Genomic DNA, 24,712 nt, shown 5'->3' with positions numbered 1-24,712 from the left:
CCTTCGCTGCCCATGTGCATCAATGTGCCTTGGGCCCCCATGGCCCTGATTGCCGGTACACATGAAATTCAAAACCTGACCGCTCATTTGTTGACTAAGACATCCCGCCCTTTGACAGTTGCCATTGTAAAATATAATCAACGGTATTCAATTTACCTAGTGGTTTTAATGTTGTGGCTGATCAGTGTATATCAAAGATAGACATAATGACCACAAAATCTGGTTGCACTTCGTATTTCAGAATTATATATTTATGTACATCAAATAAGATATGAAGAGAAAATACCAGCCCTTGTAACAAAATATATTTAATACAATTTCATGTGGAACTTTTCACATATATGGGTGCAGTGTTCCTTAAAGGGACACTATAGTACCACTTCTGCTTTTTAAAGTGGTCTGGGTGCAGTGTCCCTCTTGCACTTAGTGCTACAATGTTAAACATTGCAGTCAGTGGTGTATCCTGGTTTTGTGCTGCCCTAGGCAGAACAAAACTCAGGCCCCCCCACACTCCCGCCGCCCTACCCCCCCTGCCACCCTACCCCCTACCCTCCCCGCCATCCTACCCCACCCTTCCCCCCCGCCCCGCCTTCTAAATACACACACACACACACTCACTAACAGACACACACACACACTCACTCACTAACAGACACACACACTCATTAACACACACACACACACTAACAGACACACACACACTGACACACACTCACACACACACACTAACAGACACACACACAGACACTCACACTAACAGACACACACAGAGTGAGGCTTGGAGCCGGGATATGACGTAATCTTCCGGCTCCCAGCATCACTCTGCGGCGCGCGAGGGAGCTGAGCAGACAGCTCATAGGACGTGCTCCCTCGCCAGCGCTGTCCGCCCGACCAGCAGCCCACCCAGATTGGCAGTTGCTGCCCTAGGCAGAACAAAACTCAGGCACCCCCAACCCCCACCCCCTCCCCCGCCGCCCTACACCCCCTGCCACCCTACCCCCCTGCCCCGCCTTCTAAATACACACACACACTAACAGACACATACTCACACTAACAGACACACACACTAACAGACACACAGACACTGACACACACACACACACTAACAGACACACACAGACACTCACACTAACAGACACACACAGAGTGAGGCTTGGAGCCGGGATATGACGTAATCTTCCGGCTCCCAGTATCACTCTGCGGCGCGCGAGGGAGCTGAGCAGACAGCTCATAGGACGTGCTCCCTCGCCAGCGCTGTCCGCCCGACCAGCAGCCCGCCCGGATTGGCAGTTAGCCGCAAGGCTAACAGGACATTTGTCCTGGGCATTTGGGGGCGGCTTTTTTTGCCGCCCCCTGGAAAATGCCGCCCAAGGCAAATGCCTTGTTTGCCTCGCCGCTAATACGTCCAGAGAAGTTCCAGAGAAATTGCAAAGTTTACATTGCAACAGTAAGTCTGCCTCCAGTGGCTGTCTACCAGACAGCTACTGGTTGCACTTCCTGAATCCTAACGGACATTTGGTCCAGTAAATGACGCTGAACGTCCTCACGCTCTGCATGAGGACATCCAGCGTCAGATTTTCCCCCATAGGAAAGCATTTTTTTTTTTTTTTTTTGCTATGGGGAGGTCTAATGAGCGTGCGGGATTTGCAGTGCATGCGCCTTAGCACCCGCTAGTTGCGGGAAGGAGGAGGATGCGAGAATTCTACTCCATGGTCTGCAGCTGAGAACCTGGCGGAACTGCAGACCGGAGGCACTGGCAGACTACATGGAGGGGCCCTGCATCCAGTGGCATACAAGAACAGCCGCCAGGCCCCCTCCTGGTTTTAGCCCTCGATCATGGACAGAGGACCCAACACATCAGTCTGCCATTTTAATCACCAGTTCAGCGAACTTGCTACATTTTAGTAACAGGTTCGCAAGAACCGGCTGAATCCCACAACTGCCCATATATGACATTCAGTGGAAGTAATCACAAGGTTGAGAAGATGTATGATGTATTTCCTAAAAGCATCTGCTATGTATCACACATTACCTTGCTGTGCTGGTATGACTGGTAGACTCAAATCTTGCTTCTGCAGGCCAACAGTTGATGATGGATTTATAGATGAAGACACAGCAGAGGCCTCATTTGATGACTCATCCAGATCTTTATCATTCTCAGTTTTTGCCTCATCTTCAACATGCTGATTCTGGTCCTCAGATGGTGTGTCCATCAGAACATCTTCTAGTTCTTTCTGGAGCTCCTGCTCGCTTCCATTTCCCACAATCTATAGACAAAACCAAATAATTTGTTAAAAGCATATCCCTTTTTCCTTTACATACCTCTATTGAGCCAGATGACTGTAATTCAGTTAAGCAACATCGGTAACCTTCACATTGTTACCCACATAATTAGTGATAAATAGTACACAAACTTGTAATTTAAAGAGTATATCAAAAGTATAGCATTTAGAACCTGAAACTTGCACACAGCGCAAAGAAAACATTCACATGTTAGTGGAGATTTTGTTTTCCTTTTCATTACTTGGTTGATGACAACTAGTAGTACAGAATACAGTTATCCCACACACAGAAAGTACACACTCTTTGAATTCTATGGTTTAACACAACTTAAAATTAGTTAAATACAACCTTAGATGAACAACACATGGCATATTACACTGTCATGATTTAACAAACATAAAGCCAAAATGGAGAAGCCATGTTGAAAAAAACGAAGTACACCCTTACTGCTTACATTGGAATTAAGAGGCTAAGTTTCAGACAGACAGGTGCTGCTGATCAAATACCCTTGATCAACTGATCACCAACAAGTGAGACCATCTCTATAAAAGCCAAAGATTTAGCAATTTGCTGGTCTGGAGCATTCAGGTGTGTGTTATACCCTTAAGAATGGCAGCCGTTCTATGCCATCCTGGCGGGGGCAATCCTAAATGCCGCAGGGCGGCATAGAACGTCCCTGCCGTCCTTACTACTTACCAGGTCCCCGACGATCCCCCGTCGGTGATCCCGATCCTGGACACTGCCTGGGAGCCTAAGCATTCCCCTTCCAGCAGATTTGGTCTTTCTGGGCCATGTGATTGCGAGTGCTCTTGATCTCATGGCTGGAATGGCTGTCTGCAGCTCTGCCTGCAGGGGGACTACCTGAGCTCTCAGGGGCAGAGGCAGGCATTTAGACGGAACATACTTGAATATTAGGGAGGATAGGTAGGTTGGAGCAGCATTATTGTAAGGACTTGTAAGTAAGCACCAGAATCTTAAATTGAGCCCTTTGTTTTTGAGACGCATTTGGCGATCGACTGGACATGAGGGGTGAAGGAGAGCTCGGAGTCAAAGAGAACACCCAGGCAGCGAGCCTGCGAGGCAGAGGTGATGGTGGCGGGAGACAGACTCGGGAGTAGCAACACTTGAGGGAGGAAAGACCAGAAGTTCTTTTTTGGACAGGTTGAGTTTAAGGAAGTGAGCAGTCATCCAGTTGGAAATCGCAGAGAGGCAGTCAGAGACAAGAGTCAAGATGGGCAGACAGAGATAAGGAAAGGACAGGTAGATTTGCGTGTCATCTGCATATAAATGATAATGAAAGCCAAAGGAGCTGATGAGTTTACCAAGGGAGGCAGCATAGACAGAGAACTGTAGGGGACCAAGGACAGAACCTTGTGGAACGCCAACAAAGAGGGGTTGGTGAGAAGAGGCAGAGCCAGAGAAAGAAACCCTAAAAGAGCGCTGGGAGAGGTAGGAGGAGTACCAGGAGAGAGCAGTAGACCGAGATTACGGAGAATTAGAAGAAGCTGTTGATAATCAACAGTGTCAAAGGCAGCAGAAAGTTCAAGGAGAATTAGGATAGAGTAACGGGCGCGGGATTTAGCAGCGATTAAACAGAGTGATAAGCGCGGAATACAGACTGAAGTGGGTCAAGCAGAGAGTTGGATTCGAGGAAGTCTGTCAATCTTGCATACACAACTCTCTTAAAGATCTTGGAGGTAAATGGCTGTACCAACATAGGGTAGGAGTTGGGGTCAAGACTAGGCTTTTTCAGAATTGGAGTTGCGGTTGCGTTTGAAGTGTGAAGGAAATGTGCAAGAGGAAAGAGAGAGATTGACAATTTTAGTGAGAGGAAGAGCAAGAGAGGAAGACAGAGTGCGGATGAGATATGAGGGAAAAGGGTCGAGGAAACGGATGGTGGGACAGGTGTACCCGAGCAGAGCAGAAACCTCTTCCACCACAGAAGGTGTGAATGACCATAGAACAGTTGAAGGAGTATTGGTAGGGGAGGGAGATAGATAAGAGATATCTTCCCTGATTGTAGAAATCTTATCAGTGAAGTGAGCTGCAACGTTTGTGGAGGACAAGGTGGTAGGAGGAAGGGAAGTAACAGGGCGAAGAAGAGCATTAAAAGTGTTAAATAGGTATTTGGGTTGCCGGGACAGTATGCTTATGAGGGTGTTGAAGTAGATTACTTTTGCAGAGGAAAGAGCCAGACTGTAGGAGCACAGCATACATTTATAGTAGAGAAAGTTAGGTGCAAAATTAGACTTTCACCAGCAGCATTCAGCAGTTCTAGAACATTTTTAGAGGTATTGGCTCAGCTTGGTATGCCAGGGTTGTAATTGGGAGCACTTGCTGCATTTAAATGTAGGAGGTGCCATGAGGTCTACTTGAGAGGAGAGAGTGGAGTTGTAGAGTGAGGTTGCAGAGTTAGGGCAAGTGAGAGTTTGGTGGAGAAATGCTAGAGATCAAAGCAGTGGAGGTTTTTGCGATATTGGAGAGATGAGGGTGGTGAAATTTGGGTACAGGGTGTGCCGATGTCAGAGGTCAGCAGATGGTGGTCAGATAAAGGAAATGGAACATTGGAGAGATTAGAGGTGGTACAGAGATTGGTGAGATTATATATATATATATATATATATATATATATATATATATATATATATATATATATATATATATATATATATGGGAAGGCAGAGCCTCGAGTTGTGGGAGGGGAGTGACTGGCCTATATAAGCTCAAACCTACCTCCATACTGGGCTGACTCCACTGGTCACTTCCGGTTTCACCAGTTTCTCCTTGTACAGAATTCCAGACGCAGCTACAAGCAATCCAGCAAACCGACAACCATAGCGCCACTACGACGAAAACAGGCACCTCCAGCGCCTCTCAGCTCTCGCAGCATCGTACCCGGCTTTGCGACAGTACTTCCGGGGCGGCCAACAGCCACCCGGCAACCGTGAGTTAAAACATACGAACGCACTAAATTTACCTAACGGGGAACCCACGCGACCATATGAATGTACTCACAGGAAACTAGATTTCACACGAACGGAAAACCGCACGCACGAACTAAAACACTACTTTCCTCCCATTCAAACAAATGTATCCACTTACTCTGACCAAAACAAAACGAACAGATAAAGGTCGGCTAAATTCAAACGAACGATCACAAACCTGCACAACACCGCCATCTACCGTTCAAACGGCCAAATTACACCTAAAAACATTTTTTTTTTTTCACATGGGCAGTACAATTACAGGTTTAAATATAAGGTACAAAGGATAATAATACTGGTTTCCCACATTGGTGTTCCCATATATTATAGAATCACTGGTTATACGTGTTTAAAACTTATACCTATAAAACTGTTAACAAGTTGTTAATAAGCAGGATATACTTAGTCTGTCAGTCAGACTCCCTACACACAGTAAAAGAGTAGTAGTATTAACCAATTTGTTCTGTTACTGTGAGGATTCTGGAGTAACGAGCAGAAATGCAACGCATTATCTAAACTATGCTCACATGGTATTATGTATTCCAGAATGCAGAACAATATCCCCCTGAATTACTTCTTTCATTGCGTAAAAATATGTTATGATACAATTCCAGTCAGAACTCCACTTATTCTTCAGTCCCTATTCAAACCAACATGCTCACGTCTACCTAAATTCTTGGGGAATAACACCTCAATCCGGTACGGCGCCAGGGGACTTGTTAAGACTGACAAGACTACAGCCCTCGCTTACTTGACTGGGCCCACACTCCCAACGACCTTAGTCAGCCTTTATAATGGTAATTCACAATGGCACGATAGGGGCTCATATTTTCACACAATAATTCAATTCTGTAGCTACAAGTCAGTTATGTAGTTTACTTCAATAATATTAATTTCCCATATCTTATAATAGGTCGTCAATTTACTATTGCTAACTTATTCTGGCTAATTTCCTTAAGTGGTATCTCCTTAGTCACCATTTTTTCAGGTAGTATGATCATGCTGCGGGATCATATCTATTTAAAGCGGCACTGTCATGCCGAATCGCGCTTTTTTATTTTTTTTTAACCCCCCTCCCGCCTCCACTACATCCAATTGACCCCCTAGTTACCCCCAAATTCCCCCAAGCCCCCAAGCCCCCAAGATAGGGAGGGACCTACTGTCCTCCCCCCCGGCCCCCACACCTGAGCGGTGGGTGGGGGCCCTAAATAAAGATAGGGGGGACCTACTGTCCTCCCCCCACTCCGGCCCCCAACCCTGAGCGGTGGGTGGGGGCCCTAATAAAACAATAAGGGGGGGGGTCCTCCCACCCTGCGTGTTGGGTGGGGGCCCTAATAAAACAATAAGGGGGGGGACCTACTGTCCTCCCCCCCGGCCCCCACCCCTGAGCGGTGGGTGGGGGCCCTAAATGAAACACCCCCCCAATCAAGGTGACTAGGGGTCCCAAGCCCCTAGTCACCCCCACCCCCCCCCCACCCAAAACAAACTATCCCCTACCTACCCCCCTCACCCTAAAAATAGTGAGGGGGGAATAAAATAACTAACCTGTAAAAAAAAAAATTAAACTTACCATTTGACGTCTTCTTTTTTCTAAAATCTTCTTTCTTCAGCCCCCAAAAAAGGCCAAATAAATATCCATCATACCCGTCGAACTAAAAATAAAATAAAAAACCTGAGCGCAAAAAAAACGACGAAAAAGAAAAAACCCGAGCGCAAAAAAAAATCCATCTTCACCCATGGAGGGCTCCGCGCAGACTGAGCTCCGCTTATAAAGCCTTGCCCCGCCCTGCAATTAGGCTAAGAACACATTGGCTTAAACCCACCAATCAGAGTGCTCTGTGTCATTTTACACAGCGTGGGAAAATTCCAAAGAACTTTCCCACGCTGTGTAAAATGACACAGAGCACTGTGATTGGATGGATTTCAAGCCATCCAATCACAGTGCTCTGTGTCATTTTACAAGCGTGGGAAAGTTCTTTGGAATTTTCCCACGCTGTGTAAAATGACAAAGAGCACTCTGATTGGCTTAAACCCACCAATCAGTGTTCTTAGCCTAATTGCAGGGCGGGGCAAGGCTTTATAAGCCTTCCCCCGCCCTGTGGAGCTCAGTCTGCGCGGAGCCCTCCATGGGTGAAGATGGATTATTTTTTTGGCGCTCGGGTTTTTTCTTTTGCGCTCGGGTTTATTTTATTTTTAGTTCGACGGGTATGATGGATTTTTATTTGGCCTTTTTAGAAAAAAGAAGACGTCAAATGGCAAGTTTAATTTTTTTTTTTTTTTTACAGGTTAGTTATTTTATTCCCCCCTCACTATTGAGGGGGGTAGGTAGGGGATAGTTTGTTTTGGGTGGGGGGAGGGGGGGTTGACTAGGGGCTTGGGACCCCTAGTCACCTTGATTGGGGGGGGGTCATTTAGGGGTGGGGGCCGGGGGGGAGGACAGTAGGACCCCCCCCTTATTGTTTTATTAGGGCCCCCACCCACCGCTCAGAGGTAGGGGCCGGGGGGGAGGACAGTAGGTCCCCCCCTTATTGTTTTATTAGGGCCCCACCCCTTATTGTTTTATTAGGGCCCCACCCACCGCTCAGGGGTGGGGGCCGGGGGGGAGGACAGTAGGTCCCCCCCCCTTATTGTTTTATTAGGGCCCCCACCCACCGCTCAGGGGTGGGGGCTGGGGGGGAGGACAGTAGGTCCCCCCCCTATCTTTATTTAGGGCCCCCACCCACCGCTCAGGGGTGGGGGCTGGGGGGGAGGACAGTAGGTCCCCCCTATCTTTATTTAGGGCCCCCACCCACCGCTCAGGGGTGGGAGCAAGGGGGGCGGACAGTAGGTCCCCCCCTTATTGTTTTATTAGGGCCCCCACCCACCGCGCAGGGGTGGGGGCCAGGGGGGAGGACAGTAGGTCCCCCCCCCTTATTGTTTTATTAGGGCCCCCACCCACCGCGCAGGGGTGGGGGCCAGGGGGGGAGGACAGTAGGTCCCCCCTATCTTTATTTAGGGCCCCCACCCACCGCTCAGGGGTGGGAGCCAGGGGGGCGGACAGTAGGTCCCCCCCTTATTGTTTTATTAGGGCCCCCACCCACCGCGCAGGGGTGGGGGCCAGGGGGGGAGGACAGTAGGTCACCCCCTTATTGTTTTATTAGGGCCCCCACCCACCGCGCAGGGGTGGGGGCCGGGGCGGAGGACAGTAGGTCCCCCCCTTATTGTTTTATTAGGGCCCCCACCCACCACGCAGGGGTGGGGGCCAGGGGGGGAGGACAGTAGCCACCCCCCCTTATTGTTTTATTAGGGCGCCCACCCACCGCGCAGGGGTGGGAGCCAGGGGGGAGGACAGTAGGACCCCCCCTTATTGTTTTATTAGGGCCCCCACCCACCGCGCAGGGGTGGGGGCCGGGGGGGAGGACAGTAGGTCCCCCCCATCTATATTTAGGGCCCCCACCCACCGCGCAGGGGTGGGGGCAGGACACCAGCCGCGCAGGGGGGGGGGGGTATTAGGTTTTTTCGTTTTTTACTGTGAGCAGCTATAGGCTTACTACACATGCTTACTACACATGCCCCTACTCGCGATATAGCGAGTAGGGGCATATTATTTACTAATACTAAATAATCTTTACTTAGTATTGGTAAATTTGGCTGAAAGACCAATTTAGGTCTTTCAGCCTTTTAGTAGATAGCTCCCTGATACCGTGGGAATTAGGGAGTTATCTACTAAGCGGCTGCAAGATGCAGTCATAGCAATGAATAGGATCGGAGTTTCATTCATTAGAATGGAATTCCGATACGAACAAAGTACCGAATTGCATCCTAACACCAATGGAGAAACTCTTCTCATTCTGTTAGGATGCAATTCGGCAGATTTGCCGGCGTTCTGTCTAAGTGACAGGACGTTCGGCAATACTGACAGGAAGCATTGTGGGAACAGGGAGGAAAGCTAGGGATCATGGGAAAATTGCTCTGACCAGCGGAAATGAAGCACACTTTGCTCCTCCGCTGGTCAGAGCTGGTCAAGCGGAGGAAACCTCCATTAGGCAAAGAGTCCCTACTTTGTCTTATGATTTTAAAGAAAACTAAAGAAGACAGGAAGAAAAGAATAACAGATCCCGAGAGAGGGGGAGAAGAGGAAGAGATTGAGGAAAGGTAAGTTCGGCATGACAGTGCCGCTTTAACCTCACTCTGGGACATGCACAAACACACAGAATTCTGAACGCTTACAATACCATACCATACTGGACACATTTATGTCTTACAATTACTAACCCACTAAGTCTACGCCCGTAGGGGGAGTGCTGACTATATTTCCATGTTACATCAATTTAGTTGTCATTGGAAGAAGTACTCAGTTCTACTTATACCATGCGGGGAGTTATACCAGCTCAAATATTGTATCTTCCAGCTTAAACCGTTCAGGTAAACTCTTTCATTAACCCCTTAAGGACACATGACATGTCATGATTCCCTTTTATTCCAGAGGTTTGGTCCTTAAGGGGTTAATTACGGGTGCAATACAGGCAATAGTACTGATCATCCTTCTGTCACAATATACTATGTTTCAAACGTCAGGCGATGTCAAACTCACATTAGGCAAGTTCTAAATACATCGACTACCAATAAAAAGTTGAACCACAATCGGACACTCCTCTTCACTTTCAGCTTTTAAAGTGCACATTTTCCCTTCCAATAATAAAATAACTGCATTTCCCTTTTAATTATTTGTTTTGGTCCATAGCACAATCGGTAGTGTCATCAGGTACCCATTCCAGTCCTTCTCTTTCCAATTCTATAGAGGTTGGTCATACATGCATGATTACCTTCACAACCATTTTTCCTCTCTCATTAGTTCATGCTCCTGCAATCCCAGACGTCTCTTTGACACTTTTAATTCCCTTCTCCGCCCTGCTGTGGCCGCCCCCCAAACTAACCTTACAGCTAATAGCTTTGCATGTTACTTTACTGACAAGATTGAACAGCTAAGGAAACAATTCTCCCCTCCTTGCCATTCTCTTTCTCAACCACACATAAATCATGCCTTCCCTACCCTTCAGACTTTCTCCCCAGCTACTGAACAAGAGGTGGCTGCGCTTCTCCATTCCTCTCGCCCCACCACTTGCCCACTCGATCCTGTCCCATCTCACCTCATCAGATCTCTCTCCCCTTGTCTTGTGCCTATCCTAACACACATCTTTAACTGCTCTCTCTCTTCTGGCACTGTTCCTGCTGACCTTAAACATGCCACTGTAATACCTATCCTGAAAAAAACATCTCTTGACCCGTCCTCCCCCTCTAACTATCGTCCCATATCCCTGCTCCCTTACTCATCAAAGCTTTTGGAAAGACTTGTCTTTACCCGTGTGTCTCACTTCCTTAATTCCAACTCTCTCCTTGACCCTCTTCAGTCTGGCTTCCGCCCTCTCCACTCTACCGAGACCGCTCTTATCAAAGTGACTAATGACCTAATCTCCACTAAATCCAAAGGTCACTACTCCATATTAATTCTCCTTGACCTCTCTGCTGCCTTTGACACAGTTGATCATGCTCTCCTCCTTGAAACTCTTCAATCACTCGGTCTCTGTGACTCTGTCCTCTCTTGGTTTTCCTCCTATCTCTCCCAACGCTCATTTAGTGTCTCCTTTTCCAAGGATACCTCCTCCCCTCGCCCTGTCTCAGTTGGAGTTCCCCAAGGCTCTGTCCTTGGTCCCCTTCTATTTTCTCTTTATACTGCCTCTCTTGGAAAACGTATTGCCTCTTTTGGATTCAACTACCACCTGTACGCTGATGACACTCAGATATACCTCTCCTCACCGGACCTCTCCCCTGCTGTCCTGCAACGTGTCACTGCTTGCCTCTCTTCCATCTCTGACTGGATGTCGTCACGCTTTCTCAAACTTAACATCTCTAAAACTGAACTCCTTGTCTTTCCTCCTCCTAATACTGATCCTCCTCTCTCCCTCTCCCTTCAAGTCAGTGATATCCACATAAGTCCATCCCTACAAGCGCGCTGTCTTTGCGTCATACTTGACTCTGGTCTCACCTTTGAGTCTCACATCCAGTTTGTTGCCAAGTCCTGTAGGTTCCAACTCAAAAACATAGCCCGCATCCGCCCCTTTCTTACGCAAGATGCTACCAAGGAGCTTGTCCATGCTCTAGTAATTTCCCGCATGGATTACTGTAACCCTCTCCTGATTGGCCTCCCCAAAAGCCGTATTGCCCCGCTACAGTCTGTAATGAATGCTGCAGCTAGACTGATTTTCCTCTCCAGTCGGTCCTCTCACACCTCACCCCTCTGCCAGTCCTTACATTGGCTCCCTGTATCCTATAGGAGTCAATTCAAAGTGCTAACCCATACATTCAAAGCACTGAACAATTCCAGCCCCTCTTATATCTCTTCACTGATCCAGAAGTATGCCCCTCCTCGTACCCTACGCTCTGCCCGCGACCACCTCCTGACCGCTGCTCGCACCTGTACGGCCAACTCGCGCTTGCAGGACTTCTCACGGGCGGCTCCTCTCCTATGGAATAACTTGCCTAATGCCATCAGACTCTCCCCTAGTCTTCAATCATTTAAGAAGGGCCTTAAAACCCATCTCTTCAGGAAAGCATATGGCCTCCCAGAGTAATCTCTCCCTTACATACCTGTCTCTTGCTCTCTCCTATGGGACAGTGCTTTGCTCTCTCCTCCAGCTCTGCTTCACTCCTACTTGATATTTCCCATCTTAATGTTTCTAATACCCCACCTCCTATAGACTGTAAGCTCATTTGAGCAGGGTCCTCTTCAGCCTATTGTTCTTGTAAGTTTTCTTGTAATTGTCCTATTTATTGTTACATCCCCCCCTCTCAAAATATTGTAAAGCGCTACGGAATCTGTTGGTGCTATATAAATGGCAATAATAAATAATAAATAACCATTCTATGAGACCAACTTCCCACCTCTACACAGAGGTTTGTCCAACAGCCCAACTCATAGTTAGTGCATCGCATACTCTTCTACAGAGTTACAGTCAGGGCCTCACATGTCATGGGCACTCGTATTGAATCTTTTACAGCCACCGAGAGGCCAACAACCTGCTACAATGCATTGTAGCCACTAGCCCACACGGCCCAAAACTTATCACAACGATGATATCACCAGTAAAATTGCATCACAATGCAAGCGAGACTCCCAGGTGACAAAGTTCAGAGGATCGGGGCAGAGGTTGTGGAGTTTCTCACAAGAGGGACTACCTCTGGGAGAGACCTACAATTACTGCTCGGGTCCCTGAGCTTTGCAATGAGGATAATTCTACAAGGAAAAGCGTTTATCTCAAGACTCCTTAAACTCTTACATAACATACCCCACAACGATAGCGTCATCACAATTAACGGCTATGCTAGGACAGATTTGACTAGGTGGAGAGAATTCCTTACACACTGAATCGGGGTTAATCTTTTCATCCCTCCATTAACAGAAACTCCCCTGTTTGTGGACAGACGCAGCAGCACACACAGGGTTTGCAGCAATTGTGGTGACAGATGGTTCAGGGACAAATGGCCAATAGAAACAACTACTCTCCCTTCATTTAACAGCACTTCTGCCCTGTTTTGAAAAATATCACATAGTGGCAGCAGCACTAGTGTGGGGCCACCAGTGGGAAGGGAAGACCATAAAAATGTCTCACCGACAACATGGCAGCGAGTGACATTCACAAAGGCAGGTCATCTTCCATCACAATTATGAGTATAGTTAGTAGAACACACCAATTCCACTTAATACGTGCACACTTCCCGGGCATACACAGCACAGCAGCTGACGCCCTTTCTCGTTGCAATCTGCAGGTTTTCTTCCAACAACATCATTTAGCCAAGAAAATACCAAACAGGTCACCACTGTTCCAGGAACTCATCTTGGACTAACAACACTAATGGCACACGGGAGAATGCTGACACATACATTATCGGCTAACACAAGATGGTCATACAATCGAGCACTCACTTTATTTAACAGGTGTACCACAGAATACCAAATACGAAACCCGTTCACATTAGATTCTATGGTGGCCTTTAGCTCTTTTTGCCACCTTAATCTAAATGTCGCTCACAATACTATAAAACTCTATCAAAGAGGTATACAGTATCATGTCACAAACACCTACCCCAGCCACAGTACCTTCCTATCATCAAACCCAATTAAAAACATATTAAAAGGTATCCAAAGGTTGTAAGGCCCCAAAATCACAAGACGACAACCAATAGACGGGGAAAAGTTCAGAGCCCTATCCGACGTGTTAGACTCACAACCTTTTGAAACATAAACAAGAAACACCATCAAAACAGTGTTGTTTCTGGAGTTTTACAGGTTTATACGGCCTAACGAAGTAGGGAACACCAGTGACACCCAGTGGTGTATCCTGGTTTTGTGCTGCCCTAGGCAGGACAAAACTCAGGCGCCCCTCTCTCCCCCCCCCCCCCCCCCCGCGCCACCCCCACCCAACCCTTCCCCCCCCCGGCCCGCCTTCTAAATACACACACACACACACACACACACACTGACAGATACACATACACTAGCTAACACTCACAGGCAAACACACTCACACTAACAGACACACACACAGTCAGACACATACACACTCACTAGCAGACACACACACACAAACACACTCACTAGCAGACACACACACACACTCACTAACAGACAGACACACACACTCACACATTCACTGACAGATACGCATACACTAGCTAACAGACACACACACTCACAGGCAAACACACTCACACTAACAGACACACACACAGTCAGACACATACACACTCACTAGCAGACACACACACACACTCACTAGCAGACAGACACACACACTAACAGACACACACAGTCAGAGACACACACACATTAACAGACACACACACACACAGTCAGACACACACACACATTAACACATATATATATATATTTTTTAATTTAAGCTACCCCCCCAGCCTCCTTACCTTTGGGAATGCTGGGGGGGGGTCTCTTTCTCCCTGGTGGTCCAGTGGCTGCTGGCCGGGCGTGCAGGCTGCTGTGCGCTGGCGGGTAGGCGGCTGGCGAGGGAGCTCTTCCTCTGAGCGCTCCCAGCCTCACTCTGCGGCGCGCGAGGGAGCTGAGCAGAGCGCTCAGAGGATAAGCTCCCTCGCCAGCCGCCCGCCCAGCCCATCAGCCCAGCCCATTAGCCCAACCGGCAGCCCAGTTAGCCGCAAGGCTAACAAGGCATTTGCCCTGGGCATTTGGGGGCAGCGTTTTTTGCCACCCCCTGGAAAATGCCACCCAAGGCAAATGCCTTGTTTGCCTTGCGGCTAAAACGCCCCTGGTGACACCACCAATAGGCTCACAGTGGGAGACCTAAACAAAATAAGGGACCACTACGTTTTGACCCTATACACGACCAAAACAAATCAAATGGGGCCACCCATGGACATACCACTATTCCCCACAGGCAACAAATGGTGCTCGGTTAAGTTACTAGACCAATCACTTTCAGCCCGCACAGGTCTAGACAAGGCCGCTCCTCTTCTTTGCTTACACGGCAACCCACTGACAACGCCCAAGTTCATGTCACACATAAAAACCCTAATCACAAAAATAGGGAGCGATCCAACAGCCTTCACAGGCCATTCATTTCGTATAGCAACTGCTGCCTCAAGCCAAAACTTTCCGGTACACATAATTAAAAGACTGGGATGATGGAAGTCATCGGCTTACAATCTATATTTACCACTACCAGATAAAGAGCTTAGACAAGCCTTTCGAGAATTAGCTAGTTAATTATACAGTTATGTTCAAATGTATGTAGTAACAGTTTATTACGTACAAAGAGTGGGGTGAAGCTGTAGATAGGATAGCTGTACAGAAATAGAAGGGGTTAACCCATAGGACTGAATAATGAACAAGGAACTGGACTGTCCAGTGACCATAGGTATGATAAAAATTAACTTTTAATAAATTCTCAAAATAATAAGAGCTGAAGAGATACCAAGCTCTAAACGAACATCACATAAAAAGAGTAAAGGAGGGAAATAGAAAATACATGAGTAATAGTTGAGAACGTTGACAAATTCATCAAAGGCCACAATAGAGCCAGTCCAGAGGAGCAGCATGTCATCAATGTATCTCTACCATTTCAAAATGTATCCATGGGTGAAAAGCCGCTCACAGACGAAACGCACGTCGGGGCTTTGCTTCGTGTAGCTTTATTTGTCAAGCAGTGTAACTCTATTGAGCTAGACTTAGTTACCTGAGCATTAGAAATCTTCGTAGAATCTATCAGCGGTTCTTTAGACTTTAACTTATTTCAGGTCCGTTATCCGGCATTTGAAGTAACAGATTAGCGTTCTTTGACAGTTAGACGCATCTAATCTGCTAGCTCATTATCTCCATTCTCTATTTATATTTCGGGGACGCTCTAGCTTTACCACTACTTGACCACATTATTAGCTGTTGTTAGGCTGAGGCAGGGATCTCTAGCCTAGCCAGCTACACGATTAAGAGTTAGCCCAGGTTATTCTAGTTGACTGCCCGTATAGGGCATCTATTATATATCCTTATGCTGTCTCGAATATGTTGATTTATACCTTAAGTTCAGCAATCTGTCCGGACAGGACTAGATATATTATCATAAAACATATATTCCTTGTGATTTTTACGGAATATATACTTTTTGCTATTCCGGACTACTATTTGTATCTTATATTCTTTTCTATTTTGTCTCCACTACTGATTTTTCTTTAGGTTTATTGGTTGAGGTCTGCTATTATTAGATAGTTACTCTCCAGGCAGTTTTCCTGTACGAGTTTTAGCCAGACCCAGCATTTACCTCTTACAAGCTCTGTCTCTGCATCATTATATGTGATACTTTGTACGGATTTTTGCTACCGTGTTTCCCCGAAAATAGGACCTACCCCGAAAATAAGCCCTAGCCGAATTTTCGGGGTGGGCTGCAATATGAGCCCTACCCCGAAAATAAGACCTAGGCATTTTACCTTTGGCGGGACTTCCTTCTTCTATGAGGAGGGGGAGGAGCGTTGCGGGCCGCGGCATCGCGCAGCGTGATGACGACGTGCGCAGCGTGATGACGACGTGCGCAGCGCCGTCAGTCTGCCTTCACGGATCTTCAGCGGAAGGATCCATTCCGGGCGGTGAGGCACCCAGTGGTCGGACTCTTTGAACTGTGAGTAGATACCGGTATTTTATGCCTGGGACTTAATTAATTAAAGGGGGGGGGTGAATTAATTAAAGGGGGGGTGAATTAATTAAAGGGGGGTGAATTAATTAAAGAGAGGGTGGATTAATTAAAGGGGTGGTGGATTAATTAAAGGGGGGTGGATTAATTAGAGGGGGTGTGTAGATTAATTAGAGGGGGTGTGGATTAATTAGAGGGGGGTGTGGATTAGAGGGGGGGTGGATTAATTAGGGGGGGGTGGATTAATTAGGGGGGGGTGGAATAATTAGAGGGGTGGATTAATTAAAGGGGGGTGGATTAATTAAAGGGAGGGTGGATTAATTAAAGGGAGGGTGGATTAATTAAAGGGGTGGTGGATTAATTAAAGGGGTGGTGGATTAATTAGAGGGGGTGGATTAATTAGAGGGAGGGTGAATTAATTAAAGGGGGGTGGATTAATTAAAGGGGGTGGATTAATTAAAGGGATGGTGGATTAATTAAAGGGGTGGTGGATTAATTAGAGGGGGTGGATTAATTAGAGGGAGGGTGAATTAATTAAAGGGGGGTGGATTAATTAAAGGGGGGCTGATTAATTAAAGGGGTGGTGGATTAATTAGAGGGTGTGTGGATTAATTAAAGGGGGTGGATTAATTAAAGGGGGTGGATTAATTAAAGAGGGGGTGGATTAATTAAAAGGGGGTGCATTAATTAGAGGGGGTGGATTTATTAAAGGGGGGGTGGATTAATTAGAGGGGGTGGATTAATTAAAGGGGGGGTTCAATGTACATACCGGAACCGTAAATAAATAAGCCCTACCCTGAAAATAAGCCCTAGTGTGTTTTGTGTGACTAAAATTAATATAAGACCCGGTCTTATTTTCGGAGAAACACGGTATCCTCTCCTCTGCTTTAATTTTTTGACACTTTGTTTAGATGATCTTGTGTTACAGCTACATTGTGACCCTGTATCATCTCCTAGTTTAACTATTTAGTGCTTGTGTGCACTATTACTTTCATCTATTTTCTATTTCCCTCCTTTACTCTTTTTATGTGATGTTCGTTTAGAGCTTGGTATCTCTTCAGCTCTTATTATTTTCAGAATTTATTCAAAGTTAATTTTTATCATACCTACGGTCACTGTACAGTCCAGTTCCTTGTTCATTTAACAGTTTATTACGTATTAAAGTGGCATGGTTAAATATCCTTTTTGCCCTCTTTATTTACAGGCCCGCCCGAACATCGTTTTCAGCACACCACAACCGACTTTAGTTAATTATAAGGTATCAACATTAATATGGCTTAATTCCCTGACCACAAATATATACATATATATATATATATATATATACATATACATACGGCTATCCATGACTGGTTCACTGGCTTTGCATCTCTGAGTTGTGTTTCAAAGCTGTTGTATACAGCAAACACAAACGCCAAGGAATCCATGTTTAAAATGGAATGAGGCTAAAATCTGATTCTTTGTTGAACTAATTTGCATATGCCCACCCAGAATCCTTTGCAGTAGTAACATCATTGCAACATCATTGCAAATGTGAGATTTCTGTGAGAAAAGCAAGTCATATGGCTTGACTGGTGTGTAGATCTGTGTTTAACAATGTATTGACTATGATTATTGACTTAATTATGTAAAAATATTACATAAGTATATACGTGTATATATATAAATATAAAAATTAAATTATATATATATATATATATATATATATATATATTAGGGATCGACCGGTTATCGGTTTGGCCGATATTATAAATTTTCAGCAATATCAGTTAGTTACATTTTCAGCAATATCAGTGTCGGCATATAAAGATACCGATATTTCCGATAATGCAGACAGGGCAATGCTTAGCGTGCGGCGCGGCTAAATGTGTGGATAAGCTAGAAGGAGTCCATGCTCCCCATCTATCTACCCCAGTGCCCCTACTACCCCAGTGTCCTTACAACCCCATCTATCCCAGTGTCCTTACAATCCCATCTACCCCAGTGTCCTTACAATCCCATCTACCCCAGTGCCCTTACAAGCCCATCTACCCAAGTGCCCCTGCTCCCCAGCTACCAGTGCCCCTGCTCCCCAGCTACCAGTGCCCCTGCTCCCCAGCTACCACAACCCTGCTCCCCTACTACCCCAGTGTCCTTACAACCCCATCTACCCCAGTGTCCTTACAACCCCATCTACCCCAGTGTCCTTACAATCCCATCTACCCCAGTACCCTTACAAGCCCATCTACCCAAGTGCCCCTGCTCCCCAGCTACCAGTGCCCCTGCTCCCCAGCTACCACAACCCTGCTCCCCAGCTACCCCAGTGCCCCTAAAACCCCATCTATCCCCGTGCCCTTAAAACCCCATCTACCCCCGTGCCCCTACTACCACATCTACCCCAATGCCCTTACAACCCCATCTACGCCAGTGTCCCTACTACCCCATCTACCCCAGTGCCCTTACAACCCCATTTACCCCAGTGCCCCTACTACCCCAGTGCCCCTGCCGCCCAGCTACTATAGTGCCCCTGCCGCCCATCGACCTCAGTGCCCCTGCTCGCCCATCGACCTCAGTGCCCCTGCTCGCCTATCTACCCAGTGCACCTACTCCCTGTCTATCATAGTGCCCCTGCTCCTTATCTACCCCAGTGCCCCTACTACCCGAGTGTCTCTGCTCACCATAGTGCATCCACTAATCAAATACTCTCACTGTATCCACTACACACACATATATTCTTGAAACCATAAAAACTCTGACTGGCATGTATATTTTGTGCATTTACCGTAATAAAAAAAAGATTTGCAAAAAAATATAAAAAATTATAATAATAATCCTGTTCAGTTAACAGTAGATTTGTGTAGAAATTGTTTATTTTTTCAAAACGGTAAATGTACAGTATATCGGTAAATTATTGGCTATCGGCTATAAAAAATCAATATCGGTCAATCCCTAAAATATATATTTATTTATTTTATTATTTAAATTTCACGTATATACTTATGATATATTTTTACATAATTAAGTAATTGTATTAATTACAATTTCAAAGACCTATCTAAGAACCCAGGCAGAAAGTACAGATAATTTAGTTTCAAAGCCCTGTAACTTTCCAAGACACCATAAAATCTGTACATGGGGGTACTGTTATACTCAGGAGACTTCACTGAACACAGATAAAGGAAAATGTATTCCTACTTACCGTAATTTACTTTTCCTGGCCATAGGCCATTGCAGCACAACAATGGGTAGCTCCTCCCTATCCCTAATTAGACAGGAACCTTATTAAAACAGAAGGTATAAGTAACGTCTTATGCCCCTCCCACACTCAGTCTTGTCTCCAGCAATATCCCAGGGTGGGATCTTTGTGCTTCCATGGCCTGTGACCAGGAAAAGAAAGTTACGGTAAGTAGGAATAAATGTGCCTTTTTCCTGGCCATATCCATGGCAGCACAACAATGTGTAATACCCAAGCAATAACCAAGGGAGGGAAAGAAATACACAAGACTTCCAAAATATGAATGCAAAGTGAAAACACACACACAACTCATAAGGACATTGGAAGTAAAAAACGGATTGCCCACTATTGCCACATTATCAAATTGACCTACTCAAATGTACCAAAGAAAATGTCTGAAAAAAAGTATTGGTTGAGGACCAACCAGGCATTTAACCTAGAAGTTCCAGGGAAATTTGTCCACTGATGCTCAAGAGTGAGAAACGGCTCTAGTGGGGAGCTAAAAGACCTTCAGGTGCTGTAATCCCTAGGGCTTAGTAGCCTGAAAATAGCCAAGGCTATTCCTCTGCTGATGGCTTATATAGAGGCATGAAGACGTCTCCTGGTGCATTAGTAAAGATAAATAGACTATCAGTAGAAAGCCAGCTAGTGAATCTATAGAAATAGATTAAATAAATCTTAAGACATCTATCTAGAACAAGAGAAGAAAGTTTAATTACGGAGTCTTCATTCCAATCAATAGGCTTTTAGAGCTGGAAGAAAATGTTCTTTATCAATATGGAGAGAATAAGCCACTATATGACTAAATTCAGGAACAGATTGAGGATTATTCTATATTGTGAAACACAGTAATGGGTTTTATGCCAAATAGTGCTTCAAGATATGATATCATTCTGCCCAATGCTAATGTCACCGATAGAGCTAACTTAATATTAAACTCCATATCAAAGCCCCTTCATGAAAAGAGAGATCAGAGAGTGCTAAGACATGTACCTCTGAGGTGATGTGGCTAAGTACTAGATGAGTCCTGAATTGAAGAACTTAGAACCTCCTTGGTAGAAGGAATTTGAATGATTACCCAATTAGAAAATGACCAGGAAAACAGGCATCTCAACTCTGTAAAGGTAGCCAAATATATAAATTTCCCCTGGCCTTCAGAAGGGTATTAATTGCTGCACATGAAAGACCCTTGTATTTAAGCCTTTCTTTTCAATATTAAAACCTTCCGAACGAGGAGAGTAGCACTGGACCTGGTGGTAGATCCCATGGAGGTACTGAAGAAGATCCACAGAAGTCAAAACCATGTTGATGCAACCTATACAGAAGAGAGGTATTGGATGTTAAGTATGTCCCTATAATGAACATATTTGATTTTGGAGTAAAGTTCCTCAACCCCAGTGGATGGTATTCATAGTTTTCACTGTCCAATGAATTTCTATAGGAAAGTTAACATCCTCCCTTGTGCCATCATCGTCCATTTAGATCTATAGTGGAGGACCCGGATCAAAACGTATTCTGCTAAGGTAATATGACAGTCAACATCCTTACTTGATAAGTCGTACTGCACTTTCGGAAGAGAGCTGTACTGTGCCAAAGATTGTGTCAAACCGTGTTCCCGGCTATAACCTGGACTGGGAGGGATCAAGGTGATTTCAGCTGTCATTTATCTTCACCAGAAGATGTTCTTCCACTGCAATCTGAGAAACCTGGTGATGTGGGGCAATGGGTACATGGGAATAAGCATCCTGCAAATCTATAGAAATCCTCCAATGTACTAGGAATACTGCCTTTATGATGAAGAATGATCAAGAATCCTGTAAACTAATGTAGATCTAGAATGGATCTCCATCCGCCTGTAAGGAACAGAATCTTTGTGTTCTAGGGGCTTTTGAAATTTACAATGCGTCTCTTTTTTTACCTCTTCTCTTCCTCTGGTAGAGCAGAGTCCCAGGTACAAACATCTGATATCCCAATGGATGAAGTGTAGAACCATTCCTCCATAATAAGGAACTTAATGGTACTGGGAACTTGAAAATATGCTCTGTTCTTCCTGACATCTGAAAGAAAGGCTAGAAGTAGAAGGCTCGACCTTAGAAGATTCTTTCAGATGTAAGGATCTTTGGACTCTGGAAATCATTTGGTTCACATGAGTGGATTCTGGAGGTACTGAAATAGGCTGAATATCCTCATCCAAAGATGATACCATATCTCTGAATGTATCCATCTCCAAGGATTCCTCAAAGTATACATTCTGCGAATTGTGCAGAGGATCTGCGCTTTAACAGCTTCTATGATGTCCTGAGATACTTCATGTTTGATATTGCATAATATACGGCACAGGGGTAGATTGGCCTGTAGTCGCTTTCAGACAGTCTACACAGAGACTTTACTTTTACAAGGCTCGCTTATCATTTGCCTCACAAAGGATCCTTTAGGGCGACTTCCCTTGTATGATCCCGGATGATTTTCTTCCCATAGAGCTATCATCGTAGGGAATTTCAATTATTAATAGGCACTCTTGTTTTGGTAACCACAGAAAAAAATTAGAATAAGTTACCTATGTCTCTTAGAGTGTGACCTTTTTTCTGAGAGCAGAGGCATAGAAACGTAGAATGTGACGGCAGATAAGAACCATTCGGCCCATCTTGTCTGCCCAACTTTCTAAATACTTGCATTAGTCCCTGGCCTTTTCTTATATCTAGGATTGCCTTATGCCTATCCCACGCATGCTTAAACTCCTTCACTGTGTTAACCTCTACCACTTCAGCTGGAAGGCTATTACATGCATCCACTACCCTCTCAGTAAAGTAATACTTACTGATATTATTTTTAAACCTCTGCACCTCTAATTTAAGACTATGTCCTATTGTTGTCGTAGTTTTTCTTCTTTTAAATATAGTCTCCTCCTTTACTGTGTTGATTCCCTTTATGTATTTAAATGTTTCTATCATATCCCCCCTGTCTCGTCTTTGCTCCAAGCTATACATGTTAAAGGATCACTATAGGGTTGATATAGTAATCTTTTAAGCAAACCAATAAGTTTGAATGACTATCTGTTCCTGACCAAATTAGAGATGATTAAATTGCGTATACGCAGAAGTAAATTCACACTGACACAAGGTTCAGGTTAAATGAAAGAACTTCAGGAAATTTAATGGCATCTGTTAAAAAGCGGGTGCGCAGACCCTTATAAAGGCAAAATTACATCATTGAAAGAAATCAAGATATCAGCAAGAAAACATTGTCAATTGGCTTAGGTGTAAAGTGGTTAGTTAAATGCCCTCTCCGCTGGGTGTTACATCTTATGTCATAGCTGACGTCATGACGAGCTCCTCCAGGTTTCGGCACCATCTTGCTGGCACGAGGAGCTCACTCGATGGGAGGGGACTTTTGGCAGCTATCCATTTTGAGTAACTGGCACGTTAGTCTTTCAAGGTTAGTTCTTCAAGGCCTTTTTAGCAATTATACATTTTATTAAGACTATCTACTACAATGTTTCACTTAACAGGATCCTAGCATTTCCTGCTGACACACTATTTCTATGAACAAAGCATTCTTGTAAGATTTAAACTATGAGGCCTATGAAAAGGGAATATGAGAGTATAATATTTAAGGGGCCCAGTAAGGGTATAGTTTTATAAGGGGCCTAATAATTCTACAACAGACCCCCCTATAAAATGTATAATTGCTAAAAAGGCCTTGAAGAACTAACCTTGAAAGACTAACGTGCCAGTTACTCAAAATGGATAGCTGCCAAAAGCCCCCTCCCATCGAGTGAGCTCCTCGTGCCAGCAAGATGGTGCTGAAACCTGGAGGAGCTCGTCATGACGTCAGCTATGACATAAGATGTAACACCCAGCGGGGAGGGCATTTAACTAACCACTTTACACCTAAGCCAATTGACAATGTTTTCTTGCTGATATCTTGATTTCTTTCAATGATGTAATTTTAACAGATGCCATTAAATTTCCTGAAGTTCTTTCATTTAACCTGAACCTTGTGTCAGTGTGAATTTACTTCTGCGTATACGCAATTTAATCATCTCTAATTTGGCCAGGAACAGATAGTCATTCAAATTTATTGGTTTGCTTAAAAGATTACTATATCAGTTGGCGCCCATCCGTGCGGCCTGGGTTATGCCCTGCTAGGGCAGCCGTCCAAGAAGACGTGGGGTGGATGAATCCTGGGGGAAGGAAGGAGACTGATCACCTCTGAATACACGGTAGAGTTTGCTGCAGCACCTGGCCTGTATGTTCCAGCCCCTGTGATTGACCTGCCCCAGCGTCTGAGATTGGCTGCCGAGAGGACATCAAAGACAGGTAATATCTTGCCCAGAGACCCTACACCTTACTTGTTAATACCTACTTTACCTGCACCTATTGACTGTTACCTGGGTTTACTTTTGTTGGTGTGTCTTTACTTTAGTGCCCGGGTAGTTTATTTGCCTGTTTACACCTTTTAGGTACTACGTGGCTGTGGTAGTAAGGAAAAAGGGGGGTGGATCTGTGGAAGTTTTCCTGGGGATCTTCTGTTTGCCTGTTTTCCTCTTTTAGGTGCCGAGTAGCTACGGCAGTAAGGAAAAAGAGGGGGGAAATCTGTGGAGTGGTGTAGACTCACTGCCTCCTGGGGGTTTCCCATAAGTGTCACTTTGACAGCTTAGCTAGCCTCATTGTGCACACATTACTCTGCTTGCAGAGAGGTGGTACCCTCCAGCCTCGAGTGCTGAGGCTGGTGGCATTCCAATTTTTCTTTATTTGTGGCGTGTGGATTCGGGCAGGCATTCCTGTCTCCATCACCACGTGGTAGTGGGACTTACAGGTGGGTCCGTAGGGGCACTACGGGATTGAGATAGGTGGCTTCTGCCACATGAGTAAAGGAAAGGGATTATTGTTGAACTTATTTGAACTGTTGAAATTATTTGCACTGTGATGCATGTACTGTATTTATATTTGAATATTGTTTTCATTGTCCGTCACGCAGGCTCCTGTATTTACTTTCATCTTACTCTCTGTATCATTTACACTTCCCCCTCCTATTTCTCT

The 24,712-nt window shown here is 45.3% G+C and overlaps 1 protein-coding gene across 1 annotated transcript in view; it reads right to left on the bottom strand.

Annotated features, from left to right (window-relative positions):
- The window catches only part of RABGAP1 (RAB GTPase activating protein 1), a 253,113-nt gene that overhangs the window by 205,766 nt on the left and 22,635 nt on the right, over window positions 1-24,712 (bottom strand). Inside the window, exon 3 of the mRNA XM_063432338.1 lies at window positions 2,033-2,267. Coding sequence (XP_063288408.1) covers window positions 2,033-2,267 — 235 coding nt within the window. The remainder of the gene's footprint in view (window positions 1-2,032; window positions 2,268-24,712) is intronic.

This window comes from Pelobates fuscus, chromosome 9 (genome assembly GCF_036172605.1).
Source record: "Pelobates fuscus isolate aPelFus1 chromosome 9, aPelFus1.pri, whole genome shotgun sequence".
In the NCBI taxonomy this organism is placed as follows: Eukaryota; Metazoa; Chordata; class Amphibia; order Anura; family Pelobatidae; genus Pelobates; species Pelobates fuscus.
This window is presented reverse-complemented; position numbering and strand designations above follow the sequence as displayed.